This window comes from Boleophthalmus pectinirostris, unplaced genomic scaffold (genome assembly GCF_026225935.1).
Source record: "Boleophthalmus pectinirostris isolate CB_2022bp ecotype Guang Dong unplaced genomic scaffold, ASM2622593v1 HiC_scaffold_8, whole genome shotgun sequence".
NCBI classification, from domain to species: domain Eukaryota; kingdom Metazoa; phylum Chordata; class Actinopteri; order Gobiiformes; family Gobiidae; genus Boleophthalmus; species Boleophthalmus pectinirostris.
In genome coordinates, this window is record NW_026571515.1 from 35807939 (window position 1) to 35831615 (window position 23677).

Below are 23677 nucleotides of genomic sequence, written 5' to 3' on the forward strand. Positions count from 1 at the left end.
TGTATTTATTTTTTTTCATTTTAGTTCTAGCTGAAGATAAATATATTTGCAAGCATAATCTAGTTGTTTTTGCATTTCTACCAGATGCCACCAAAAGATATTCAAACTCTAATAAATGTAATAGTTGCAATATTCTTATCATAGGCCTACTGATCCAGAATCAAGATACTGATTTCCTCCTCCACCAGCCATAATAAAGCTGTTCTCCTGAGTGCCAGGCGTCTCTCAGGTGTGCTGATGCAAGTATAGAGCAGTAGTTTCAACACACAAACCCTGTATCTTTAGGCTGACGTGCTCCATTGTGTTTTTAAACTCCACAAACCTTCACTTGAATCATCTGGATAATTTCAGCTCTTGAATTGCCTTTCTCCAGTGAACTAAAGGTAAAAGGTAGCCGCTAACATGAAAACTATAGCTTCATGACATCACAACGTGGAACAGAGCAGTTTGAGCTTTGGAAATGTAGACAGACTAATAAAAGAGGGTTACTCAGACATGTGTAAATGAAACAAAACACAACTCAAAGCATGTTTTTGAGGAGGTAACATGGTTTAAAGCTCACAAGAGTCAATTTTGCACAATATAGGACCTTTAATAAGTTTCTAATTGTTTATCCATCTTGTTATTACTTGTGTTAATTTATTTTCTTCTATGAAACGCAGTTAGGAAGGTGTATGAACTAGTAAGTAGCTAATTTGGACATAAAATAGAATATTATTTGAGATATAAAACAATGATTAGCCTAATTTAAACAATTCAAAAAGCATACTCTTATTATATCAGAAAAAAAATATATACAGGTATGTAGGTCAACAATGCTCAAATCACAACTGTCATTCTGCCTCCAACTCTTATTAATATTTTTTGCTGATAAAAATGATAAAACAGTTTTTTGTACCTGGCAACCAAAATGTCTCTTCTTCTAGTATAAGAACATTTTTATATGAATGAAATCTCGCTCTGTGGATGTTCTTGGTCCGAGGTAATATTCAGAATGGCGAGCAGCTGCACATTTTTGGCTATGAGGACCCTGACCCAAGTCAATCATATGTAACATGTAACATAACATATGTCCTCTAAGGCAGGGGTCCTTAACCTTTTTGACACTGAGGCCCAATTTTTCCAGTGCAGAATGGCCTGGGGCCCATTAAATAATAACACTGTATAGCAGGGGTTTTCAACTCAAATTTGAGGAGGTCCAGTTAGAGAAAATCTCCTCAAGCAGAGGTCTGGGACATCATAATGTCTATTTTATGATATGATTGTGATACAGAAGCAGCCTCATTTTATCAATGTCTGAATGTATGAACAATAGAATCAACGAAAATACAAGTTAAAAACATTTTAACAAAATGTGTTAACACTGAAACACACAGTAGGCCTACATTAGATACAGGGCTGCAGATTAAAATTAATTTGAGAAAATAAATAAAATGGCTAAATTGTGCATCTTAAAACAAAGTGCTTAATTTCAGGGGAGAAAAATAGCAACTTCTTTAGTGTCAATATATTTTTCAACAGATCTCTCAAATCCTCTTTCCTCTGTGTCTGCATTCAGAGTCGCCTTGAATGCACAGATTTGATTGGCTACGTAGCATCACCATTAGTTTGTATGTTCAGCATCAGTTCCAGTTAGAAATTCTCCAGCCTTTCTGAATCCTGACAGGATGGTTTCAGTTGTCACTGAAGTTAAGGCGTCATCCATCCATCCAATGACTTCCAGGAAAGTTGCATGGCACATCCTCCCGGTTACCGTGAAGCTGTGTTCTCCATCTCCACTTTCCGGCAGTCCCTCACAAGTTTCTCACTCTCTCCAAACTTTCTCTCTGCTGCTCGATTACAGTTTTCGGCTGAATATTTCACTATTTGCAAAAGGACAGCAGCTTTTTCTGCAAGAGACATGCGCAGTAGAGTGCGAAGTGACAGTGGTACAGGAGGAATAGTAGTACTGGATGACACTACTGACCGGCTGTCAGTTTCAAAATTTTAATATATATTTATTTATATATTTAATATATATAAGTCGCAGGACCACCCAAACCATGAAAAAAAGTGCGACTTTTTTTCATGTGATAGGCAATTTTTACTTGTACTTTTAAGTTATATATTTTGTATTAGGTTATATATTTAATATTTAATTTAAAACGGAACCTGTATCTGCATATTTTTTATCATGTTAAGTGTGCTCATATTTCTTTATTTGAGTCATGTGTTTGGAATTTGAGTGCGCTGAGTAGTCGAACTTAATGGAGGTTTTCAGAAAATTTGACGTCACTCTGTTGCTTCTGCCCATTACTTTACATTACAGCCCTGAAGTACATCTTGGGAGCGCAAGGTGATTGATCTTCATAAACATGATCACACATTGGACCTATTGAGATTCATCTTAAATTCAGATTAATAGATCCATGGATTCAGCGTGCTCGTTCTCTCCCGCCTAACCCCAACGCTCCTTTGATGGCGGCATGTTACTGCTGTAGTCAACTAAAGTATGGGCTGCTGATCAATTAGTCGACTAAAAAGAGTGTGTGCCAAAAGCTTTCAAAACTGTTATGTATCTCTGTCTGACACAAACTGCACTCACCAAACTACACCTGCAGGGGGAGTTGAAAAATCAGCTGTTTATGCAGAAAAAAGAACTTGGAAACAATGTATTTATAAACGTGTGACTCATGAGTTCAATCTGCCTTTGTATATAATAATACTGAAAAGACCAAATCTTCAGCTTACTCACTCGCTCTTCTAAAATAGTTGAAATTTTTTTTTTTTTTTATTAATCGACTATATTACTAAAGAACTACAGCCTTATTGTATAATATATTCAATAAATCGAGACATCAGTAGCTCAGTTGGTAGAGTGCTTCATCCAAAGATTGGCAGTTCGAATCCTGCTCTTGACATAAAAAAACTACAAAAAACTTGCCAGTATGTGACAGTAAATGCACAGGAGGCCTTCTAGTCTTGAGGTGATAGAAAACACAATTCATTTGATGTTTAAATATATTAATAAATATATTTGTCCACAAGCAGTTTGACACACAGTCCTTACACACACTTACAAATACGACACAATAAACTTTCTTTTAGAACAATACTTTGTAACAGTATTCCCTGGGCATTAAGAATAAATGCTGACTATCAAGACAAGTACAAAATGGCAGACTGTTTTTTCTGTCTGATATTTTCTTATAAAATTGAATGAAATGTTCAAGCTTGTCAACCATGGCTGCAATAATATTGTTTTTGGATTATAAGCTAATACATTTTACACTTAGCAAAATACACACTGTTGTATAATGATAATGCTACATACTGGTCTATACAATATTTGTTTTAATTCACAATGTAACAAACCTTTAAAAACATGCATTTTTACTGTAACCTGGCTTGCCTTTCCATAGATAAGACCTGTTGATCTGCTTGTCTTCACGGAGATAAATCAGCTTTGCTACAAACTATTCTAGGTGGCATACCCTCCATCAGAAAAGTTACATAGCACACCTTTAACATAGTTGTCAATCTTTTTCTTTTTCAGTCCTACTTTCTGCCATTTCATTCTGTCAAAATCAGTGGTCTGTGAGAGCATTTTATCTTTATATATTACATCATATCTTCTCTTTTTAAGCAGCTTTCTTTGTAAATTTACATCCAGCATTTGACGTATGCAAACAGTTAAATCGGGACAAGCCGAATCAAACCCAAGTCTCTGGATATCGCCTAGGGCCTTTTGGTTTGCTGAAACGAGTCCCGAATCCTAAAGAAACAAGATCTGCAATTAGTGCTGTGATTTAAATAATGAAATATAATTTAAATAATTTAAAGATCCTATATTAGGCAAACTTGACTCTTGTGAGCTTTAAGTTAGAATGTTGTTACTTCATCAAAAACATAACTGGGGCTGTCTTTTATTTCATTTAAACATTTGAGTAATCCTGCATTATTAGTCTGTCTACATCTCCAAAGTTCAAAATGCTCTGTTCCACCTTATGATGTCATGCAGTGGAAGTTTTCAAATTAACAGCTGCCTTTTAGCTTTTACTCAGTAGAGACTGGCCAGGACTGAACTCATCCAAATGATTCTAGTGAAGATATATGGAGTTTAAAAACACTTCCTCAGCATAATATAATATCTAAATTCCATAAAGCAATTCAACAAGGTAAAGAAGGTAATGTGGAATACATTAAGAAAAGATGGGAAATGGAAAATAATCTGAGCATTTCAAATGGAAGTTGGGAAAGAATCTGTCAATTACAATGGAAGACAACATTATCTAATACATCGTGAGTGTTTGGATGGAAGAATATTGTCAGGTTTTTTTTATCACACTCACTCAAAAAAGACACGAAGGGAATGGGGATTCATGTTGGAGGCTCTTTGGCTCATCTGGGGCTAACCACTATCACATTTTTTGGGACTGCACTATTCTCAAATGGTCACAGATTTGCAGTCATATAAACCATGTTTTGGGGTCTAAATTGATGTTTACTTTTGAGTGTTTATACTTGGGAGACGTTAATGTCCAGAATTGGAGAAACGATGACGGCTGAGGGTGGATCTTCCATCAATAGAGGAGTAAATAGAAATAGTCTATGAAATTTATTTGATGGAAAAGCTCATTTTATGAAACATGGACGAAATGGACTGAGTATGTGAAAGTTATTAGTCCGGACTTTATCTTAAAATTAACACTGTAAACACGTCTTGATATTTCATTGAACGATTGTAATGGCACTCTTCTCCTCTGTGTTTTTTTGTTTTGTTTTGTTTTATTTTGTTTTGTCTTACTCTATTACCACATGACAACGCAAGGTGGAGTGTTTTCTGTTTGAGAGAAGAACTAAAATACAGAAAATACAGAACCTAAATACAACTCCAGGTTTGTTTTTGATGAGGGTAAAACATTATACCATATCTGAAAATAGAGAAAATTGAGAATTCTTTTGTCAATTTGTGCTTACCAAATTTGAAAAACGAAGTGAGTGATTCATATGAAGGAGGAGGAGTGGAGGGTTGAGATGGAGGAGGCTCCAGTTTTGCTGGAAAAATATCATTAGATAGTTAAATGTACAAAACGGTTAGTCTGCATTATATAGAGTAGACCTGTATTTCAGATTTTAAAATGGAGACTTACTTTTGTGTTTGCCTCGGAAGAACTTCAAACTCTAGATAAAACATATAATAAAAAGTTAACATACAGCTGTAGTACAAATGTATTTTAGAAGACCATTTTTGCACTGCTTGACTAATAAGACTAATGCTGTATTATTAGGAACAGAAAACTTAAACTTCACACTCAGTTTTGTTACTAAGCAAAAGGACTGATACTTTTAATCATATAAGAGTGGTCCTGTTCTGACCACATAACCATTCTAAATCTATATCCTGTTTTTCTTATGTCATACTTATTCAAATACGCATCTAGTTTCAGTGTTGTGGAAGTTCACACTTTTCATGGACTAGTTCAAAGTTCAATTCACACTTGTTCAAAGTGAATAGTTCATGTTCATAGTTCACAATTTTAATTTTGAACTAGTTCAAAGTTCAGTTCATTTTATATTTAGATGAGATCTGTAAATGAAACCCGAGTGCGATCGGGCGTCAGCTGCGTTTAACTCGGTGGAGCGCGGACTTCTGCGTCGGTCCTTTCGCTCAGGATCACGGTCTACGCGGGCGCACCTCCGGCGTTTCACCGCTGCTGATATCACGGTGATTTTAGCAAATTTGTATGAAGAAAAACGAAAAAGCCACCATTTCAATCCAGGTTAAAAAAGCATTGTGACGCGCGTTACTGACATATGTGCCAAGTAAAATAATACGCACGCGGAGCAGCACGTCCTGTGCGTGTAGATTTCAGAAAATAGGATCCATCCTATTTTTTGACGCTCTACACGAGCGTAGGCGCGTATCCCCGTCAAAATACACAGAGAGCATGTATCTGTTGTTGTATTTGTGCATTTACCATCAGCACATTGTGCTCCCTGGGCAGTTGTGCATCATGTGAAAGAGCCCAGATCCACATACACTGTTAATTAGTGCTTTGAAATTTACTTTTGAAATCCTTGCGTTTGCCGTGGTCAGCCTGTACAGAAGGTAAATACAAGCAGCTAAACGCGCCCAGTTGTTAAGTTCCCGGTCGTACTTGGGAGGGGTTTAGCCCAATACCTTTTTGTTTTCACTTTGGGTATCAAGTTTTTTTAGGTGTGATTGCATGGTAGCACTTTCTGGGTGGCTTTTGTTCTGGGTGGGGCTGCCCCCTCTCAAGTCGTCCTTGTTTGGTTAAGTTGTAACATTTATTTTCTGTTTTTCAGATTTGGGTCCGCCGCCCGGGGGCTGCAAGGTTTTATCCTTATTTTAGTAAATTTTATGAATTTTGGCCATTTTATCATTTTAACCCTCCGCCTGGCTCTCTTTATAGAATAAATTATTTTACATTTCTATGTGCCCCCCCTTTTAATCATTTTATGTGTTATTTACTGAAATAAAAAGGGTACCTAAGGGCACACATGTTGTTGCCTCATCAAAAACGACAAAACTACAAAACCCAGAACTGTGTTTTGTTTCATTCACACGTATGAGTAAGCCTTTATTATTACTCTGTCTACATCTCCAAAGCTCAAAATGCTCTGTTCCACATTGTGAGGTCATCTAGTGTAGTTAACAGCTTTTTTCTTTTCTTTTTTTTAAACTAGACATTGGCAATTTCAGGACTAAAATTACACAAATAATTCCAATGAAAGGAACACTTTTTGAATTGCCACACAACATCACAAGTGTTTTCTGTTTCTGTTTGAGAGAAAAATTAAGCCTAAATATAGAGTTTGTGTGTTACACATAACCATAATATGGACCCCTTTAACTAGATAATGTATGACTTTCTGATAGAAACATGACAATTACACCATTTTCTGATCTATGTTCAAATGTTGTTTCCTCATCACAAACAAACCTGGAGTTGTATTGTTTTTTCACACATATTTAACACACAAACCCTGCATATTTAGGCTGAGCTCTTTTCTCAAACAAAAAACATGCTGTTGCCCCTTGTGATGTCATGTGTTAATACAGGGAATGCTGCACTGTGTTTTTAAACTCAATACAACATGACTAGAATCAGATAATTTCAGCCCTGGAATTGCCAATCTCTACTGAACTAAAAGTTAAAGGTAGCTGTAGAATTGTAAACTACCACTACATGACATCACAAGGTGGAACAGAGCATTTTGAGCTTTGGAAATGTAAACAGACTAATAATAAAGGGTTATTCAAACATGTCTGAATGAAACAAAACACAACTTCAGGTATATTTTTAACAATCTAACATAACGTAAAGCTCACAAGTCAGTTTTGTGTATTCTAGGCTCTTTGAACTGCTCTAAAATTTAGTAAATGTTAAACTTTCTTTACGTCAAATATTCAAATATAAGTACTTTTTTATACCTTAGATCTGCTCATGCTCTTCTCAGACACTTCAGCTCCAGCAGACAACAGTTTATTATTCACAGCATGTCCTTCATCAGCTGAAACAAACAGAAGTGATGTGATCATAAAAACAAGACATGAAACTTGGCAATTGAAACCTGAGATAACTGGGTACATATAGTGTTCATTTATTGTACATCAACTCACCCTTATATAACAGATCACCAGATCATCTTTGCACTGTAGCTGAGATATTTTTATTACTTATTTTTCTATTTTATTTTTGACTTGTACATTTACATTTATATACAGTAATTATGCCTTATATGACACTAGTCCCTTGCTATTTTTTTCTTCTTATTTAGAATTTATTGTTACCATTTATATTTTTTCTCTTTGTTATTGTAATATAATGTGATGTCTGAGCTACTGTGTCCCAGTAATTTCCCTTGTGGACCAATAAAGTTGAAAATATATTTGTAGAATCTGTTGCTATTGTTCAGATTTTTTCTGTGTGTTGATGTTGCTGATCTACTTGACATCTAGACTGTAAATACCTCATCATCAGCAGCGGTGGATGAAGTACTCATTTTTGTTACTTAAGTAAAAGTACAGATACATAGGCAAAAAGCTACTCAAGTAAAAGTAAAAGTATCACATGAGAAAAATAAAGTACCAGTTTAAAAAAGTAAAAGTATTTTGAAAAAGAATTCAGGGGATTTTAAGTGATTCAACTGATTTCTTAATTTTCCTAGCTGTTTATTTGGCTTACTCAAAGCTGGGACATTAACTCAGAGTAAAGGTGCTAAAAATAGTTTCAGCCATTTCAGCAGGACTCACACTGTAAAAAAAAGTACTTTTTACTTTTCAGTCCAGACCCAAAATGTAGTGGAGTAGAAAGTACAAATACAAGTTTTCAAATGCAGTGAAGTAAAATTAAAAAGTATCCACAGTAAAATTTATTTAAGTAAAGTACAGATACTTAAAATTTGTATTTGTACTTTTACTTTTGTACTTTGTACTTTGTACAATTAAGGCAATTATATAAATACAAGTAAAAATAAAATATGAAAATATTATAACATACATTATGTTACAGTTATATAGAAGAGGCCATAAAAAAAACTGTGAAAAGATGATATAATTGCAAAGATGATATCATTTTTCAGAAGTGAGACTGCTGCCACTCTCAGGTGCTCAGGTCAGGGGGGTACACTATTCCTTGATCACAATCAAATTGCGTGGGGGGCTATTCTAGTCTGTTTGTGTGTCAAGTGGAACTAAAGCTGGACTTGACCAGGACTACAGGAGGTCCACAACAGGACCAAACCCAAGTCTATATGAGGACTTAACTGGGATCAAACACACTGTAACAAAATTTCAGATGAAGCTCACCATTTGTGTGGGTGGTGGTCTCCAAGGCCGCCGCAGCAGCAGGAGGAGGGGTCCGGGACCGAGAGGCAGCCGGGGGTTCTGCAGGAAAGATGACAAAAAACAATGAGACACTGTCACTCAAGTCATGAATTATAAACAGGCCTGATTTATAAATGAGTATTTCATCAAACAATACTTTAACTGTACCATCTAGATTTACTAAATCATAACTGGTCAAAAGACACTGCAGAAATTGTCCTTTGAAGGTACAGGTCTTAGAACCAACTAAAACCATTTTTAAAATGCACTCTGGTTTATAAGATTTGTAGTGGTTCTAGAATTTTAATATGATTTTAACACAATAACATTTTTATTTTAGATTTCATAAAATAGCATTTATATCAATTTTGTGACAGCCCTACACTTCTACCATCAAAGAAAAGAGAAACTATTGCTAGATGAATGCCAGGGACTACAGATGGAAAGCAGACTTTGGGATAATTCTGGCATATTTACTTTGTATGTTCATTAACATGCACTGTCCCATTAAATAAATGCATCTCGAATCTCAATCTATTCATTACAGTTCTATGCAACAGTGGCTGCACACATACAAACTCACCACCAGAGGTCAAAACTGAAAGAAATACATCACAGTATACTTTCAGATTCAATATTAATATACACGTCTCATGGTCTCTTCAGAGTCTAATTTACAGGAAGATTTTGGGTAATATGTAAATCATTGTCAAAAACAAAAGTGGTGAAATTCTCACCTCTGAACGACCCTTTTACTCGAACACTCTGCAAGGACAAAAAACAAATTGTCAAGTTTTTATTTCATTTACTTGCAAATGAATTCAGATATTACAATATTTCAGGCTAAATGTATGTTACTTCTAGAAGAGATACTAGGCTTTTGTTTTTAGTATTTAGTATGCATATGCAGATAAATATTTTACATTTTGTTCATCGTAAACTGAAATATTGACCTAAATGATTTCATAATAGAAAGTGGTTCATTGACTTCCTGTTGAAAAAGGCAAACCCCTGCCTCTTCATAGCAGCATTTCATGTTTCATTTACATGTGTACTTACTGTTGAACAATGAAGGCTATGTGAACATTTTAACCCCTACATGTATAATCAGAAGTCTGAATCTTTTGAAAAACAAAATAAAGTACAGAGCAGTGGGTGGAGATAGGTGGCAGGTGAAAGCTGATTTTCTAAGCACTTGAGTCTCAAATGTAGAAGCATGCAGGATCACTCAAACATGCATGAATCAATCCAAATAATGAGGCTGGATATTCAGATATTTTAGTGTATTGGCTATTAGTCTTAAATCTCCAGCATATAGCCTATATTTTGTAGTAACATAGGGCTTGTGGTAAAAAAAAAAGTTTGTGGTATAAAAAAAGGATTCATTGCAAAAACTAAAATCTAGCCAAGTTAAGATGACTCGACCTAAGAAAGTTTCATCATGATTTAAGAAAATAGTACAATGATATAGCAATAAAACAAGACTTTTTGTAGTTACAATACAAAAAAGCATCTTGCAGCATTTGACATCTTAGAACAACTCTTTGCACTTAAAATAAGAAGCAAAACTGAATGTTGCTTGCACACTTATTCCATTGGTAGATCATTTTACTTCTTAAGTTGAATCTCTTCAAATAAAGTGAACAGTTATTAATTTAAGTCATTTTAACTTACCTAGATATTTTTGCTTTTTGCAGTGTTGTGAATGAGTTTGTAGTACCAATTAAATAATTCGGGGAAAATTATCAGTATCTGCTCAAAAATATTGGCAGAGCTTATCGGCCATTGCTTTCTCTGGATTCGAAACAATCAGTATCAGCAACAGCCATGAAAATCCTTTAAGTTAAAAAATTTGTGGTGAGGTTAGATTAATGAGAGATGGATGATTGTAGAACCTGGTCACTAATATAAATGATCCATAAACAAACTTTTTCAATCGTCATATGGAAAAATGTGTTATTGTCATATTTTTTCTTTTTCTTTGCGATGGACGATTTTGTCTTGTTTGGCCTTTCCTCCATCCACTTCAGATCCGCCCAGCTGATCCGCCTCACCTGGCCCAACCGATCAGTGGGGAGTATAAAAGCCCGGAGCTGTCACCAGAAAAGTGAACTTTATTTCCTTATTTTTGTGTTATTTAACTTTATCTGATATTTGTAAATTTTTTTCGTAATCTTTGTAATAAATATTATTTCCTTTGGACACTTCGCCACACTTCCATTTTTGTTCCACGCTTGGTTTCTTTTAACATATTTTTTCCAGTTACCGTGCCACCCCCTAGACCCCAGTGGCACGTAACATTCTACCTAATAGCAGTTTTTCTGTATAAAGTTTATGCCATTTTCATAGAATCCTGCCTGATGTCTTTTTATTACCTTGCTCCGGTTCATGACAACATCGAGGAAACTCTTGGACTGAGCTGGTCCGTTCTGCTCTGAGAAAATGCCCACGCTCTGAGTGGGGGGCACTATTTCTAAGAGTGGGGGTCCCAAGCGGTTTAAGCCATGAGCTGTACAATGAACCAAAGAAATGGCCATTAAAATCATGTACACTATGGCCTTATTGTGTATTTGCTCATAATACTCACTGTTGTCTTGTGTGAGAGGTGGAGAGACAGCTGGAAGTGGGTGCCCTGGTTAAAAAAAAACAAGTTTAAAGGGCCCATATTATGCTATTATCTGATGATCTAGTATGTTATAATGTTTCTTCCTCAAAAACATCCCTGGAGTTGTGTTTTGTTTCATTCACACATGTTTAACACACAAACCCTGAATATTTAGGCTGAGTTCTTCTCCCAAATGGAAAACACTCCACTTGTTGATGTCGTGTGGTAATACAGGAAGTGCTCTAAACTCCATACACCTTCACTAGAATCCTTGAGATTATTTCAGACCTGGAATTGCTCATCTCTACTGAACTAAAGGTAAAGGGCAGCTGTTAACTTAAAAGCTACCGCTTCACGACATCACAAGGTGGAACAGAGCATTCTGATCTTTGGAGTTGTAGACAGACTAATAATAAAATATTACTCAAACATGTGTGAATAAAACAAAACACGAATCCAGGTATGTTTTTGAGTGTAATATAGAACCTTTAAGTTTCTTTGCATAAGTAAATATGGATGTAATAATGCTAACAAACTGTGAATATTGTAACTACTTAAACAGTGGCAGTAAGTGGAAGAAGAGAGAACTATATATAAAGGAGTCTAGGATCTTTTGTTTCCTGTCAGTGCGATCAAAATGAAGAAGTTCCAGTTCTGAAACAAATGAGTAATCCTTATGTGTAATGGTAAGACTGCTCTGTCATTTTGTACTTACCCACATAATACTGTAAAAAATACTATAACTTAAAGGGCCCATGTTGTGCTGTTTCCTGATCTATGTTATAATGTTGTTTCCTCATCACAAACATACCTGGACTTGTGTTTTGTTTCATTCACACATGTTTGACACATAAACTCTGCATATTTAGGCTGAATACTTATATCAAACTCGAAAACATGTGTGATGTTGTAATACAGGAGGTGATCCACTGTGTTTTTAAACTCCATACACCTTCACTAGCATCATTTGGGTAATTTCAGCCCTGAAATTGCCTGGAATCTCTGCTGAACAAAATGTAAAATGTAGCTGTTAACTTGAAAACTACCACTTCGTGACATCACAAGTTGAAACATAGCATTCTGAACTTTGGAGATGTAGACAGACTAAAAATAAATAGTTACTCAAACATGTGTGAATGAAACAAAACACCACTCCAGGGTGTTTTTGAGGACGTAACTGCATAATAACATGGCTTAAAGCTCTCAAGAGTAAAGTTTTGCAAGTTTTGATGTTATTGCTTGTAAATGTTCCACAAAAAGGAATTAAATATATTGACTTTGCATTTATTTAGTGTATATAATATGACCTGTAACTTGGCCTATTGGCAACGCTTACTTGTCACATTGGGGATATCTTACAAGTACTACATTATTATCCAAATGATTCTAGTGTATGGAGTTCAGAAACACAATAGAGCACTTCCTGTGTTACTAAATGACATCACAAGGTGGAACAGAGTATTGTTTAAGAGAACACAGTCTAAATATATGTATGAATTAAACAAAACACAACTCCAGGCATGTTTTTAATGAGGAAACAACATTCTAACATAGATCAGAAAATAATGTAAAATGGGCCTTTAAATGCCAAGGAGTGGGACATTCTAAACAAAGCAATAACATCTCCATGGAGACCAGAAGGCATGAAACCTTCAAAGTTACACAGTGCAGCTTCAATGCTAATCTCATGATCATTGTAAGAACTAGATATGGATATTAGATGATCTGAAAAGTGAAACAGTTGAGCGTACCTGGAGGAGGAGGTGGAGGAGGTAACTCCAGAGGTCTTCGAGGGGGTTTTGAACTGGTATTTGAGGTCTGTTTGGGTTGTGTGAATTCTGGAGGAAGAAAATTCTTTATCATTAGAAGAAGGAAGCAGTTAGTCTCATTAGTGTCTTTTCCCTTTTTACATGTAGCAAACTGAAGTAAATTATAGTGGATTTAGTTCTGCTCTTGCCATGTCATTATTTGTGACTCATGATTGTAGTTAGATGGGCTTTCTATGTGTTTTGAATCAGCCATCTGCCATTTTTTGCAATTGTTTACATTGTTTTTCAATTATATTTAAGCAGTCCATATTATGCTATTTTCTGATCTATGTTATAATGTTCTTTCCTCATCAAAAACATATCTGGAGTTGTGTTTTGTTTCATTTACACACGTTTAACACACAAACCCTGCATATTTAGGCTGAGTTCTTCTCTTGAAAGGAAAACACTCCACCTTGTGATGTCATGTGGAGGTAAGAACATTATAACATGACTTAAAGATCACAAGAGTAAATTTTGCACAATATAAGACCTTTAAATTTGACATAACCCTCCTCTCTCTCTAGTTCTGCTTCCTCATTATTTTTTTCTTCACTTGTTCTCTTACCTGAAAAAGTCATTTTTGCTCTGAGACTCTGTAACAAAAGAAAAAATTATATTAAATTAACTGATAGCGTCAATTTGCATATCAGTTTCACCCTTTAAAGGTGCACCACCTGCTTGTCTCCATGGAGATATTACTGTTTTGCCTTGGTTATTCCACAGTATTGAAATAAACTTGTCACAATCGAGACAGGTTAATGGTCAGATCTATGGAGAAGCAAGCCTGCACATGTTAAGAATTCATGTTTTTAAGGTATTTTTTGAGCTGTAAAACACCTGTAATTGAACAAATGCAAGAGAGATATGTTTAATGCCCTACTGTGGAATTTTCCAGGCAAACTAATAACATCTCTATGGAAACAAGCAAATAGCAGGCCCTCCAATTTAGAAGTTACACAGTGCACCTTTAAATAACGATCTCTCTCACCTTACTCCTGGACCAGGTCTTTGTCTCATTATGGTCCACACCAGCCCCAGAGCTGCCGGACCACTCTGAAGACACACCCAGCAGGTTCAAGTTTACAGGAGGGGTGGGCTCTATATTCTCCTCTGATGGAGCTAAGTTAGACAGAAATAATGAAATAAAAATGAGTCAACATTTACAGACCTTAAAAATACAAAATGTTCTTTCCAGTAAAATCAGATAAAAGATGGTTTACATGGATCTATTGCTAACTCAAAAGACTCCGGTGTCCTCTCTGGAAGTGGGGGGGCCGGTGATGGAGGACTACTACCTGTACTACTACCTGTAAACAATAAAATACATCAAAATTGTATCTGAAAAATGAACACAGATATGCCTTGCTTTAGTAATAACAAAGACAGAGCTATAATTAAACAAAATAGCAAAAACAAGAATGAATTTAATAAGTTGGGGTATATTTTGTTAAATATATGAAGAGGTCAGCTGACATTTTAAAATATTTTTAAGCTTTTATTAAGAAGAAATATAAAACACACTGACTAAACATCTAACCAAAAATATCACTAAAACCAATCATTATTTGCTTATCTACTTAACCTGTGTAAGAATATTAAATTTTCTCATTCGGCTCACCTGTCAGTTCCCTGACAGCAGCAGCTGCAGCATTTGGAGGAATTACCACAGATAATCTCACACATGGCTCTGAAAAGCAAGGATTTGAGTGGAATTGTTGCTCTAGTAGAGATAGTGATGCTGTTATTTACTGTTTATTTTACCATACCTGTATTTTCAGGTATTTCAAAAGACTCAGGAGTTCTTTCAGGCAGAGGAGGAGGGATTTCATCATCAGAATGGACATCTAAAGTGCCTGCACAAGTAAGATATGTTGTCAGTATTTCGTAGTAAATCCAGCAATATGTAAAAGAAAGGGTTAGTGACTTTTAAATAGTTGGTTAACTGGTTTAAGTTTATGTTAGTGGTTCTCAAACTGTGTTAGACAATGCTTGTTCTGGGGGTATGAACTCCTCTTCAGTTCTAGTGTTGACTTCATTTAGTGCTGAGTTAATTGTGTCCACATTGTTGTCCTCTTTTTGGGTTCAAACTTCTTCAAGACCTGATATAGTCCTGTTATAGACCTGGTTTAGATCTGTGTCATCCATAACAACAGAAAAACCTGCTAATCTTTTGCTAAAGTTAGAATGAAGGCCACACTTAAAATGTATTCTTTGCAGATGTTAAAATGTCTATACATTTTATATAAGTGCAGACTTATTTTAGAGGCCGAATGAACTAATGACAAATAGAAATAATTTTGATTGTATTATCCAGCCATGAAGAAAGTATAATGCAAAACAGAGTTACAGTTTTACCAGAGTCATTGCAGGTGAAGACTTCCACAGGCTGGTCATTGAGGCTCAGTGAGGGGGTCCCAGAGGAGGACCACGGGTGTGGAGATGGTTCTTCTGTTGGAGAGTCAAAATATGGATCTTCTACAGTCAGACACATAGTCGCTGTAGAGGAAGAGGGGCGAGGGGCCATGGTTTCTATGGTTTCACTGTCCCTCCTCTCCTCTCTCCTCTCATCCACTCTCTCCTCTATCCACCCTCCTTTCCTCTCCTCTGGTTCTGGTTCAGTCAGGAGGTTCAGTTCTTGAGGAGATGTGCTTTGTGGGATCTCAGAGAAAAAAGATGTCACCTGCAAGAAAATGTGTAAAGCAAAATCACAGTATTTTATTATCATGGGATATGGCATGGCATTTACTTACAATACAATACAGTTCATTGTATTCTAGGAATGCTATGCATTCTCTGAAATGCCCAGATGAGCATTAAGTAAAAATATTACTGTCATATTAAAATGGTCAGGTTTTAATAAACTGAAATATAAGAAATGAGTTGCAGTGGTGGAAAGTGAAGTAGTAGAAGCAGTAGTTACTTCATCTGCTCCTTCCTACAGCAATAGAACGGCATAGGCATTTTAGAGTTTATGATTTAATATTAATTTACACATGAGTGATGAATGTACGTACATGTATGGGATGGTAAATGCAAAAATGGCATGTGTTTGTATTATAATGCTTCGTATAAAATAAATATAAGATGATGATGATGATTTTAAAGTCTGTAAATGTTGTATTATGACTCCATCCCCTTCCCCACACTCAGAAATAAATAAATGGATGTTTCCAATATTGTAAAATTCCTACCAGCTAAAGCCTCAAGATTAAATGTAATCAAATAAAAACTGCTGTTTTTTAAGTACCATAATTACCTTCACAAACAACAGAATCTGTCTTATTAATCTTATTCTGCTTAAAACGGCTGACCCTGTAGTTTAGATCTGTACAAATGTGTTTTGAAATTCATGTGATTCTTGTAATTGTTTGTTATAGTTTGTATTTTTTATTGTCAATTCTCTTGGACAAGTTTAAAACACAAACTTTAAACAGAAAGCCACCATTAAAGCGCAAATTGCAAATTTAGACCCAGTGCTTATCAGAAAAATCAGATTAGTTTTCCCACATGGTTCAGCTGTACCTGCAGATCGTCATGATGCTGCCACAGGTGGTTGGTCTCAGTCTGGTTTCTATACACATGTTCTGATGGTGGTGGATGTGCTGCTGTTTCCAGCAGATGTTGTAGCTGTGTTTCCAGATCATTCAAATCTTCGTTCATATCATAGCCGCTCCCCAACTCAGCCAGGACCTCCTCCGCGTCAACCTTAAAAAAAGTCAGTTTGATAAATCACTACTTTTAATGCAGAAGAATAGAAAAATGGACTACTGTGCATTTTAAGCCATGTTATAATGTTGTTACCTCATCAGAAACATACATCAGCATACCTGGAGCTGTGTTTTGTTTCATTCACACATGTTTGAGTAACCCTTGTTAGTCTGTCTGCATCTCCAAAGCCCACTTTTTGTTCAGTAAGTTTGGCAATTCCAGTGGAATACAGTGTTACCAAATGACATCACAAGGTGGAACAGAGTGAGAGAAATACAGCCTACATAAGCAGGTTTTGTGTGTTAAACATGTGTGAATGAAACCAAACACAACTCCAGGTATGTTTTTGATGCGGAAACATTATAACATAGAGCAGAGAATACCGTAATATGGGCCCTTTAAGCTTGAATCATTTGTAATAAACGATTTGCTCATGATGAATTAAGTTTTTGTTAAATATTACCAATCATTTTTGTTTTTCCCCCCATGACGTGTATTGTAAAAGCAGTCATTTGTGATCTAGTCAAACTGCTGTGCATTCTGAATCTAATTGCAAAACATTTGATCTATCACAAAGAGCTGAGTGATGCATGAGGACAGGGTCATGCACACATTATGTCTATTGTTATATACAATGGCTCTATTTCCTCTTTCAAATGCCAAATTTAATTAAGTTTAAATACACAATTCTAGCAAAATTTGGTTAACAAAAATTTGAATAAAATGCACTTTGATACATGTGTTATATTACTTCGGAAAGTACTGGAGAAGTGTGTGTATTGTGTTGGCCTGTTAAAATAATTATTGTTCAATACCATAGACTGTATAAAGAAGTGGACTAAGGGCCATTGCCCATAGCGTTCAGCTTACTGAGGCCTGTTTGGAGCTGAAATCCATATTAGGAATTAATTTACAGAAAAAATAGCAAAATAAAAACACCAGGATCTTGTAGAGTGGGTTAATACGAATATTTTAAGATCAAAATTATAAGCCTCACTGCTGTAGTTACAGAGGGAGGGGCAATGTTTTTTCAATACAAAGCAAATTGGAGCCAGAATCAATGAAGTTGGAAGCGTACCCATGCTCACTTCTTATTTGGAACACAATGGCTAGAAGATTAGCTATACAGTCTATGGTTTTACATGACAGATGGAACAATCATTTTGGGGGGTCAGTATTTATCATGTGTATGTTTCTTTGTACTATTTACAATTTTTGTTTTATTTTTCTGTACTATGATAAAATTTGAGCTGTAGAAAGTTGAATAAATAACTTCTATGAAATTATAGATACAGACCATGTGCTGACATCTTTAGTTCTGCTTTTTATTTAAAGTAATGTGTGTTATTTAGAAGTGTTTTGAATTCTGCTTTGTGATTTGGTTTCAATATTATCGTGTATTCTCAAAATTTTGTGATGAAAGGCACTTGGCTGTGTGTAGTCTGTCCCCCTTGCTCTAAATCTTTTTGTTCTAAATCTTTTTGTACCCAAAATGAGTTGTACCTTAATAAACTATACCAAAATGTAAATATACAAAGAATCTTCTAAGTTGGTGGACCAGAATGACTGGTGCTCACCTCGCTTTCTTGCTCCAGTGACTCCTCCGACTCCAAATATCTCTCAAAAAGGAGTTTGATGGTTCTGTACACCAGCACATACTGTTCCTAGAATTATACACAAGAACTGGTTATGTGAGGTGACAATATAACACAAAGTAACAAAATACAGGAAGAAACACCATGAGAACTGCAAGAAAACTATTTTCAGATTATGAAATACCACAGCAATGACCGAATACAGAAGTGAAAATTCTGACCCATTCCGCTTAAGGTTCAATCCAAATCTTTGATCTGATTGATTTATTATTGAAATTAATCTTAAATACATTTAGTCAATCGAAGTGTAATTTAAAAAAACAAACAAATCAGGGATGCACCAATATGATATGGGTACTGGATATCGACGCTAATATTGACAGTTATGGTGGATCAGAGTTCGACTTCCAAGATATTAGTTCAGCTGATGTCACATGTTGTTCTATAAATTGATGTAATAAGATGGTTTTCTACCCAATATTGGCCTATAATGTCTCATATAAAACTTGGATTTGCTGCAGTAACAAAACACATTTGGATCATGTTTTACCTTATGCTGTTTGTGTTTAAAGGAAATAAATCACATTTCTCGTCTGCCCTGATTATCGCTTGGGTATCTACACATACTTAAAGACAAAGACATTGGTATTGGAACAGAAAAGGCTAGACTGGTGCATCCCTAATTCTAATCTTAATAATTCTAATCTTATACAGTATAGCAAATTGCCATGGACCTTCACATGTACAAAGATTGTTCCATAGAGCTCAGTACAAGAGTTTTTGTAAGCAAATACATTAAAATGAAAAAAATATTTAGTTGATAAAATGAACACAGGCATATAGACTAAGCAAAACCTGTTTATGTCCATGTCCTACCTTGGTCTGGACCACGGATGGCCTCTGTGTTCTCATGTTTTGAACCAGTTCGAAAATGTTAAAATCAGGGCGGATCATCTAAATAGAAAACAGATCAAATAAATCACACATTATGATTTGTTTAAGTTAAGTGCTTCTCACCTGATTCTTTAAAAGATTCCATGTGTAATCAATAACACAGAGGACTCCTGTTCGGCCACAGCCAGCACTGCACAGACACATTAACATTACTTCAGATGCATACTTCAGCTTAAAGGATGCACTGCATAACTTTTCTGGTTAGGGGTAGGGCTGTGAAAACTATCAAATCGGATACTAATTGATAGGACAAAAATGAACCTTTCCCGAATAGCTTTAAAATGATCTTGAGCTGTATCAGAACAAGTATGAGACTACACAGACTATAGTTTTTTTTTCTGTTGTTTTGACCCTAAAGTCTAAATATCGGGACACATTTTCAGAACTTGCCACTAAAGGAACCAATACTCCTCTCATGTTAGCACAACCTTATCTCCATTTTGCAAGCATTAACTCTCAGATCAAAACTACAAAACACTTTTGCACAACCTAAAACAGAATGATCAACTATTTAAACACAGATTTTAACACTGTAACAGTACAGCATTTACCTCACTATCAAACCATCAGAAACAGTGTGATACAGGTCCTACAGGTTTCTGACTTCCTCACACAATATGTCTAAAAGTGTGGGAGCATTCTCCGGCCGGTGTCTGAATGATGGTTACATACATTTATAAATCATTTTGAGTTGTTTTATATCTTGTGTGAACAGTTTTGCAAAGTGCACAAAAGATTTGGCAAATTTGTAAAAAGTTTCATAATATGAGGAAAAAAAACTGATACCATAGAGTGTATAAAGTGAAAAAACTGTAGTATATGCCCATAGACTACTGTAGAACCTACTTAGAGACTGAGGGATTACACAGATATAATTCCATACTTTAACATAAAAGAAAGTATTACGATTTGATGCTGAAAATGACATTTTCTTGTTGTGTGTTTTTATATTATATAAAAGTTTTTATATAATATTCAGTATTGGGTCTATTTTTTCTGTAATTTTTGTAAGTTACAGTAACACCATAACTTTGCTGCTTTTGGAATGTTCCACAGTATGGCATTCGGCACCACCAGACCAAGCTGCAGGCTAGATCTACGGAGAGGAAACCTCGGTCATACTGCACATAGATAGAAGTAATTCTGTGGAACTTTCCAAAACACCTTCACCAGACTTAGACCTTTGCAGAGCTGAAACTGCCAACAGGGAACTTTGAAGATAGCTGCTAATGTTTTCAGCCTAATTTTAACTTCTTTTGAAGATTAGAAACTTCTTCCATACACACACTACAGTACTTTAAGGTTTTTATTTGCAAACTTTGTTCAATGTTAAAATGAGCAAAGTAAGTGTCTTTGTAAGGCCAATTTTTAAAAAACATAGTCACACATATTTTCTTTTGAGTCAAGCTGTACTCTAAGCTCTCTATGATTTTGTGGAAATAAAGTGGTCACATGTACAGAGTGAGAGGGCTGATCTCACGCCGCCTACACTTCCTGCTCAAACACATGCGGCTTCAGACCTCATTATGAGGACAGTGGAGGGCAGCTGCTATCAACCAAACGACACAACATAACACAGCAAAATATATAACGGTTTCTTTCCATGCAAAGTCTAAAATGAAATCTGCTGTGATGTGGAATATCAGGTTTAGGAGACAAATGTTTTACCATTAGTCCAGATGGTTACAATTTCAAACTTTTTTTTATCAGTTATGATTACAATTTTCTACATAGGTGCACTATGTAACTTTTCTGGTAGAGGATCTGCCATATATGTTTCATAGTACAGCATTAAACTAAACTAAGCAGGGAGAACCTCCAGGCAAAGTGATAGGTCAGATCTTTGGAGCGGTGACTTTTGTTGAATATGTGCTTAATATAGACACATGTAAATGCACAATAAGAGGTTTAAAACCATACTGTGGAATATTCAAGTCAAAGCAATAACATCTGCAGTGACACAACCACGCAGCAAACCCATCACCAGAAAAGTTACACTACATTAACCAATATTGCAATATCGATATTGCAATATTGGTTGAAGTAATGATCAATATCACAAGAGGATGAATATATTGCAATAACACAAACTTCTCCATTTTACAAAAGTGTACAAGTCCTATATTAGACTTTTTTTTTTTTTGACTCAGTTTGTCTAGTAAATAAAGGTACCTGCATTTTTTGTTTTAAATTAACTGAACCTGCTGTGCCAAAAAGTAGATCAAAATATCACAATAATATCACCACTGCAATATAAAACATATAGTTATTTAATATTGCATGCTTTTCTCATATCATACAGCCCTACTTTACACGACCTCTGACCTGCAGTGTATACAGATGGGTGTGTCGTCATGATCCTGGTACGAGCGCATCTCCTGCAGCATGTCCAGGATGGGAGGGATGGAGTCTGGAACACCATGGTCAGGCCAGTTCACATAATGGAGCTGCTTCAGGGTCCGGCTGCACTGGAGACAGGGAATATTATCATAAGAGGGTTAACTGATTTTAATGTTCATTATTTTCTAGTAATTAACTTCTTACATATATACTTTTTCTTTCTTTGGTATGTAACAAGTAAAGCTGAAGTTAATGGTTAAACTTTCCAAAATACAGGATTAATATGGAATTAAACAGTAGCTCAACTTTTTTTGCTACTAAATTGTGTACATGGTGTTTTATTGATACTTTCTACTGTTCACAGTCCTTTTTTGGTAATTTTGGTAATTTGGTAATAGCCCAAAATTCAGTGTGTGCCACCTCTAGTGGCCAGTGCAAATTCAAGTATTATGTGACATCACACATGGCTTCCCTCATAGCAGCGGTGGAGTTTGAAGTGTGGATACGACCAGTCACACTGCTCCTTATAGCTCCAGACCCCCACATTACAGGGCACTTTACACAAACGCCCTGCTTGATAATTAGTTTACATGACAAGCCATAAAAAGCACACACTTCTGCTAAAATCTGTCTCGATAGAAACTGCTTTTCAGATATACTCTATTTGCCCTTCTAAAGTTCATCTGGCTGCAGTGTTTACTGTTTACTACTGAAAAAGGACTTACATCGCGATAATTCACTCTCAGCGTCCTTGTCACATAATCTCCTTTATTTTTCTCTGAATCCTGAAACAAAAACAGGTTTATTTGGGATGAAAATAATCGATGAATCATGGCCTGAATTAGATCTAAACCAGAATGTGCAGACATTGGGTTATTATGGACTAAACCAGACTTAAATAAGACTGAACCATGTCTAAATCCGCCAGGTCAAAAGGAATGGACTATATTAGTGTTGGGAACTAAGTGTGCATGTACCAAACATACTTAATGGTGGTTTTCAGATTCTAGTACGTGATGATGTCATACTCTCAGATATGGGGCTAGAGACAGATTTCACTATTACACATTGTACTTTGCCATGAAATAAATTCACAAATGCTGAACCTGTTAATTTCTACTGCAGAGTAGACCAAGAACTCAGAATGCAGATTTTTGTTGTAATATACTAACAACATAAAATGTAGCTGCCCCCCATCTGTATTAAATAATACTGGCCTATAGAACGTTGTGATGTCATCTGAAACTCAGCTATTCAGAATACTAATTTAACTTTCATTTAATGGTATTCAGAATACAGGTATTTTAATAAAATTTAAAAAATTTAAGGAATACATTCTGGCACTTCATGATGTAGTTTAGGCTCCAAACTGCAAAGGATTAGTGATAGTAATAGTTTTGTACTTGACTGACATGATGGACCTAAGTATATCATTGTGCTAAAACAGGATTGTTAGTTAGCACTCAGCTAGCTTACTAATTGATATTAAAACTATAAGAGTCAAATCTTAACTGTCTGCTTGGAAAAAGTAGTGAGCATTGTTATTATTTTAAAGGGCCAGTATTACTAGTATGATATTTTCAGATCAATGTTTAATAAGATAATAACATACCTAGAGTTGTGTTTTGTTTCATTCACACATAATACACAATGCACAAATAATACATACATTATACACAAATCCTGCATATTTAAGATGAGTTCCACCTTGTGATGTCATGTGGTAATACAGGAAGTGTGTGTTTTTAAACTGTACATACCTTAACTAGAATCATTTTGATCATTTCAACCCTGAAATTTCCAATCTCTACTGATCAAAGGTAAAAGGTAG

General features: G+C 35.5%; 1 protein-coding gene across 1 annotated transcript in view; it reads right to left on the minus strand.

Annotated features, from left to right (window-relative positions):
• Positions 1 to 2986: 2986 nt before the first annotated feature.
• The window catches only part of ptpn22 (protein tyrosine phosphatase non-receptor type 22), a 28082-nt gene continuing 7391 nt past the window's right edge, over positions 2987 to 23677 (minus strand). Inside the window, exons 7-27 of the mRNA XM_020917965.2 lie at positions 22572 to 22631; positions 21832 to 21974; positions 19570 to 19636; positions 19429 to 19506; positions 18535 to 18621; positions 16772 to 16954; positions 15605 to 15929; positions 15016 to 15102; positions 14868 to 14936; positions 14470 to 14556; positions 14238 to 14368; positions 13815 to 13842; positions 13190 to 13276; positions 11421 to 11465; positions 11209 to 11342; positions 9571 to 9598; positions 8816 to 8893; positions 7439 to 7518; positions 5133 to 5163; positions 4960 to 5037; positions 2987 to 3754 (exon numbers count right to left, since the gene is read on the minus strand). Coding sequence (XP_020773624.1) covers positions 3693 to 3754; positions 4960 to 5037; positions 5133 to 5163; positions 7439 to 7518; positions 8816 to 8893; positions 9571 to 9598; positions 11209 to 11342; positions 11421 to 11465; positions 13190 to 13276; positions 13815 to 13842; positions 14238 to 14368; positions 14470 to 14556; positions 14868 to 14936; positions 15016 to 15102; positions 15605 to 15929; positions 16772 to 16954; positions 18535 to 18621; positions 19429 to 19506; positions 19570 to 19636; positions 21832 to 21974; positions 22572 to 22631 — 1968 coding nt within the window. The 3' untranslated portion in view covers positions 2987 to 3692. The remainder of the gene's footprint in view (positions 3755 to 4959; positions 5038 to 5132; positions 5164 to 7438; positions 7519 to 8815; positions 8894 to 9570; positions 9599 to 11208; positions 11343 to 11420; positions 11466 to 13189; positions 13277 to 13814; positions 13843 to 14237; positions 14369 to 14469; positions 14557 to 14867; positions 14937 to 15015; positions 15103 to 15604; positions 15930 to 16771; positions 16955 to 18534; positions 18622 to 19428; positions 19507 to 19569; positions 19637 to 21831; positions 21975 to 22571; positions 22632 to 23677) is intronic.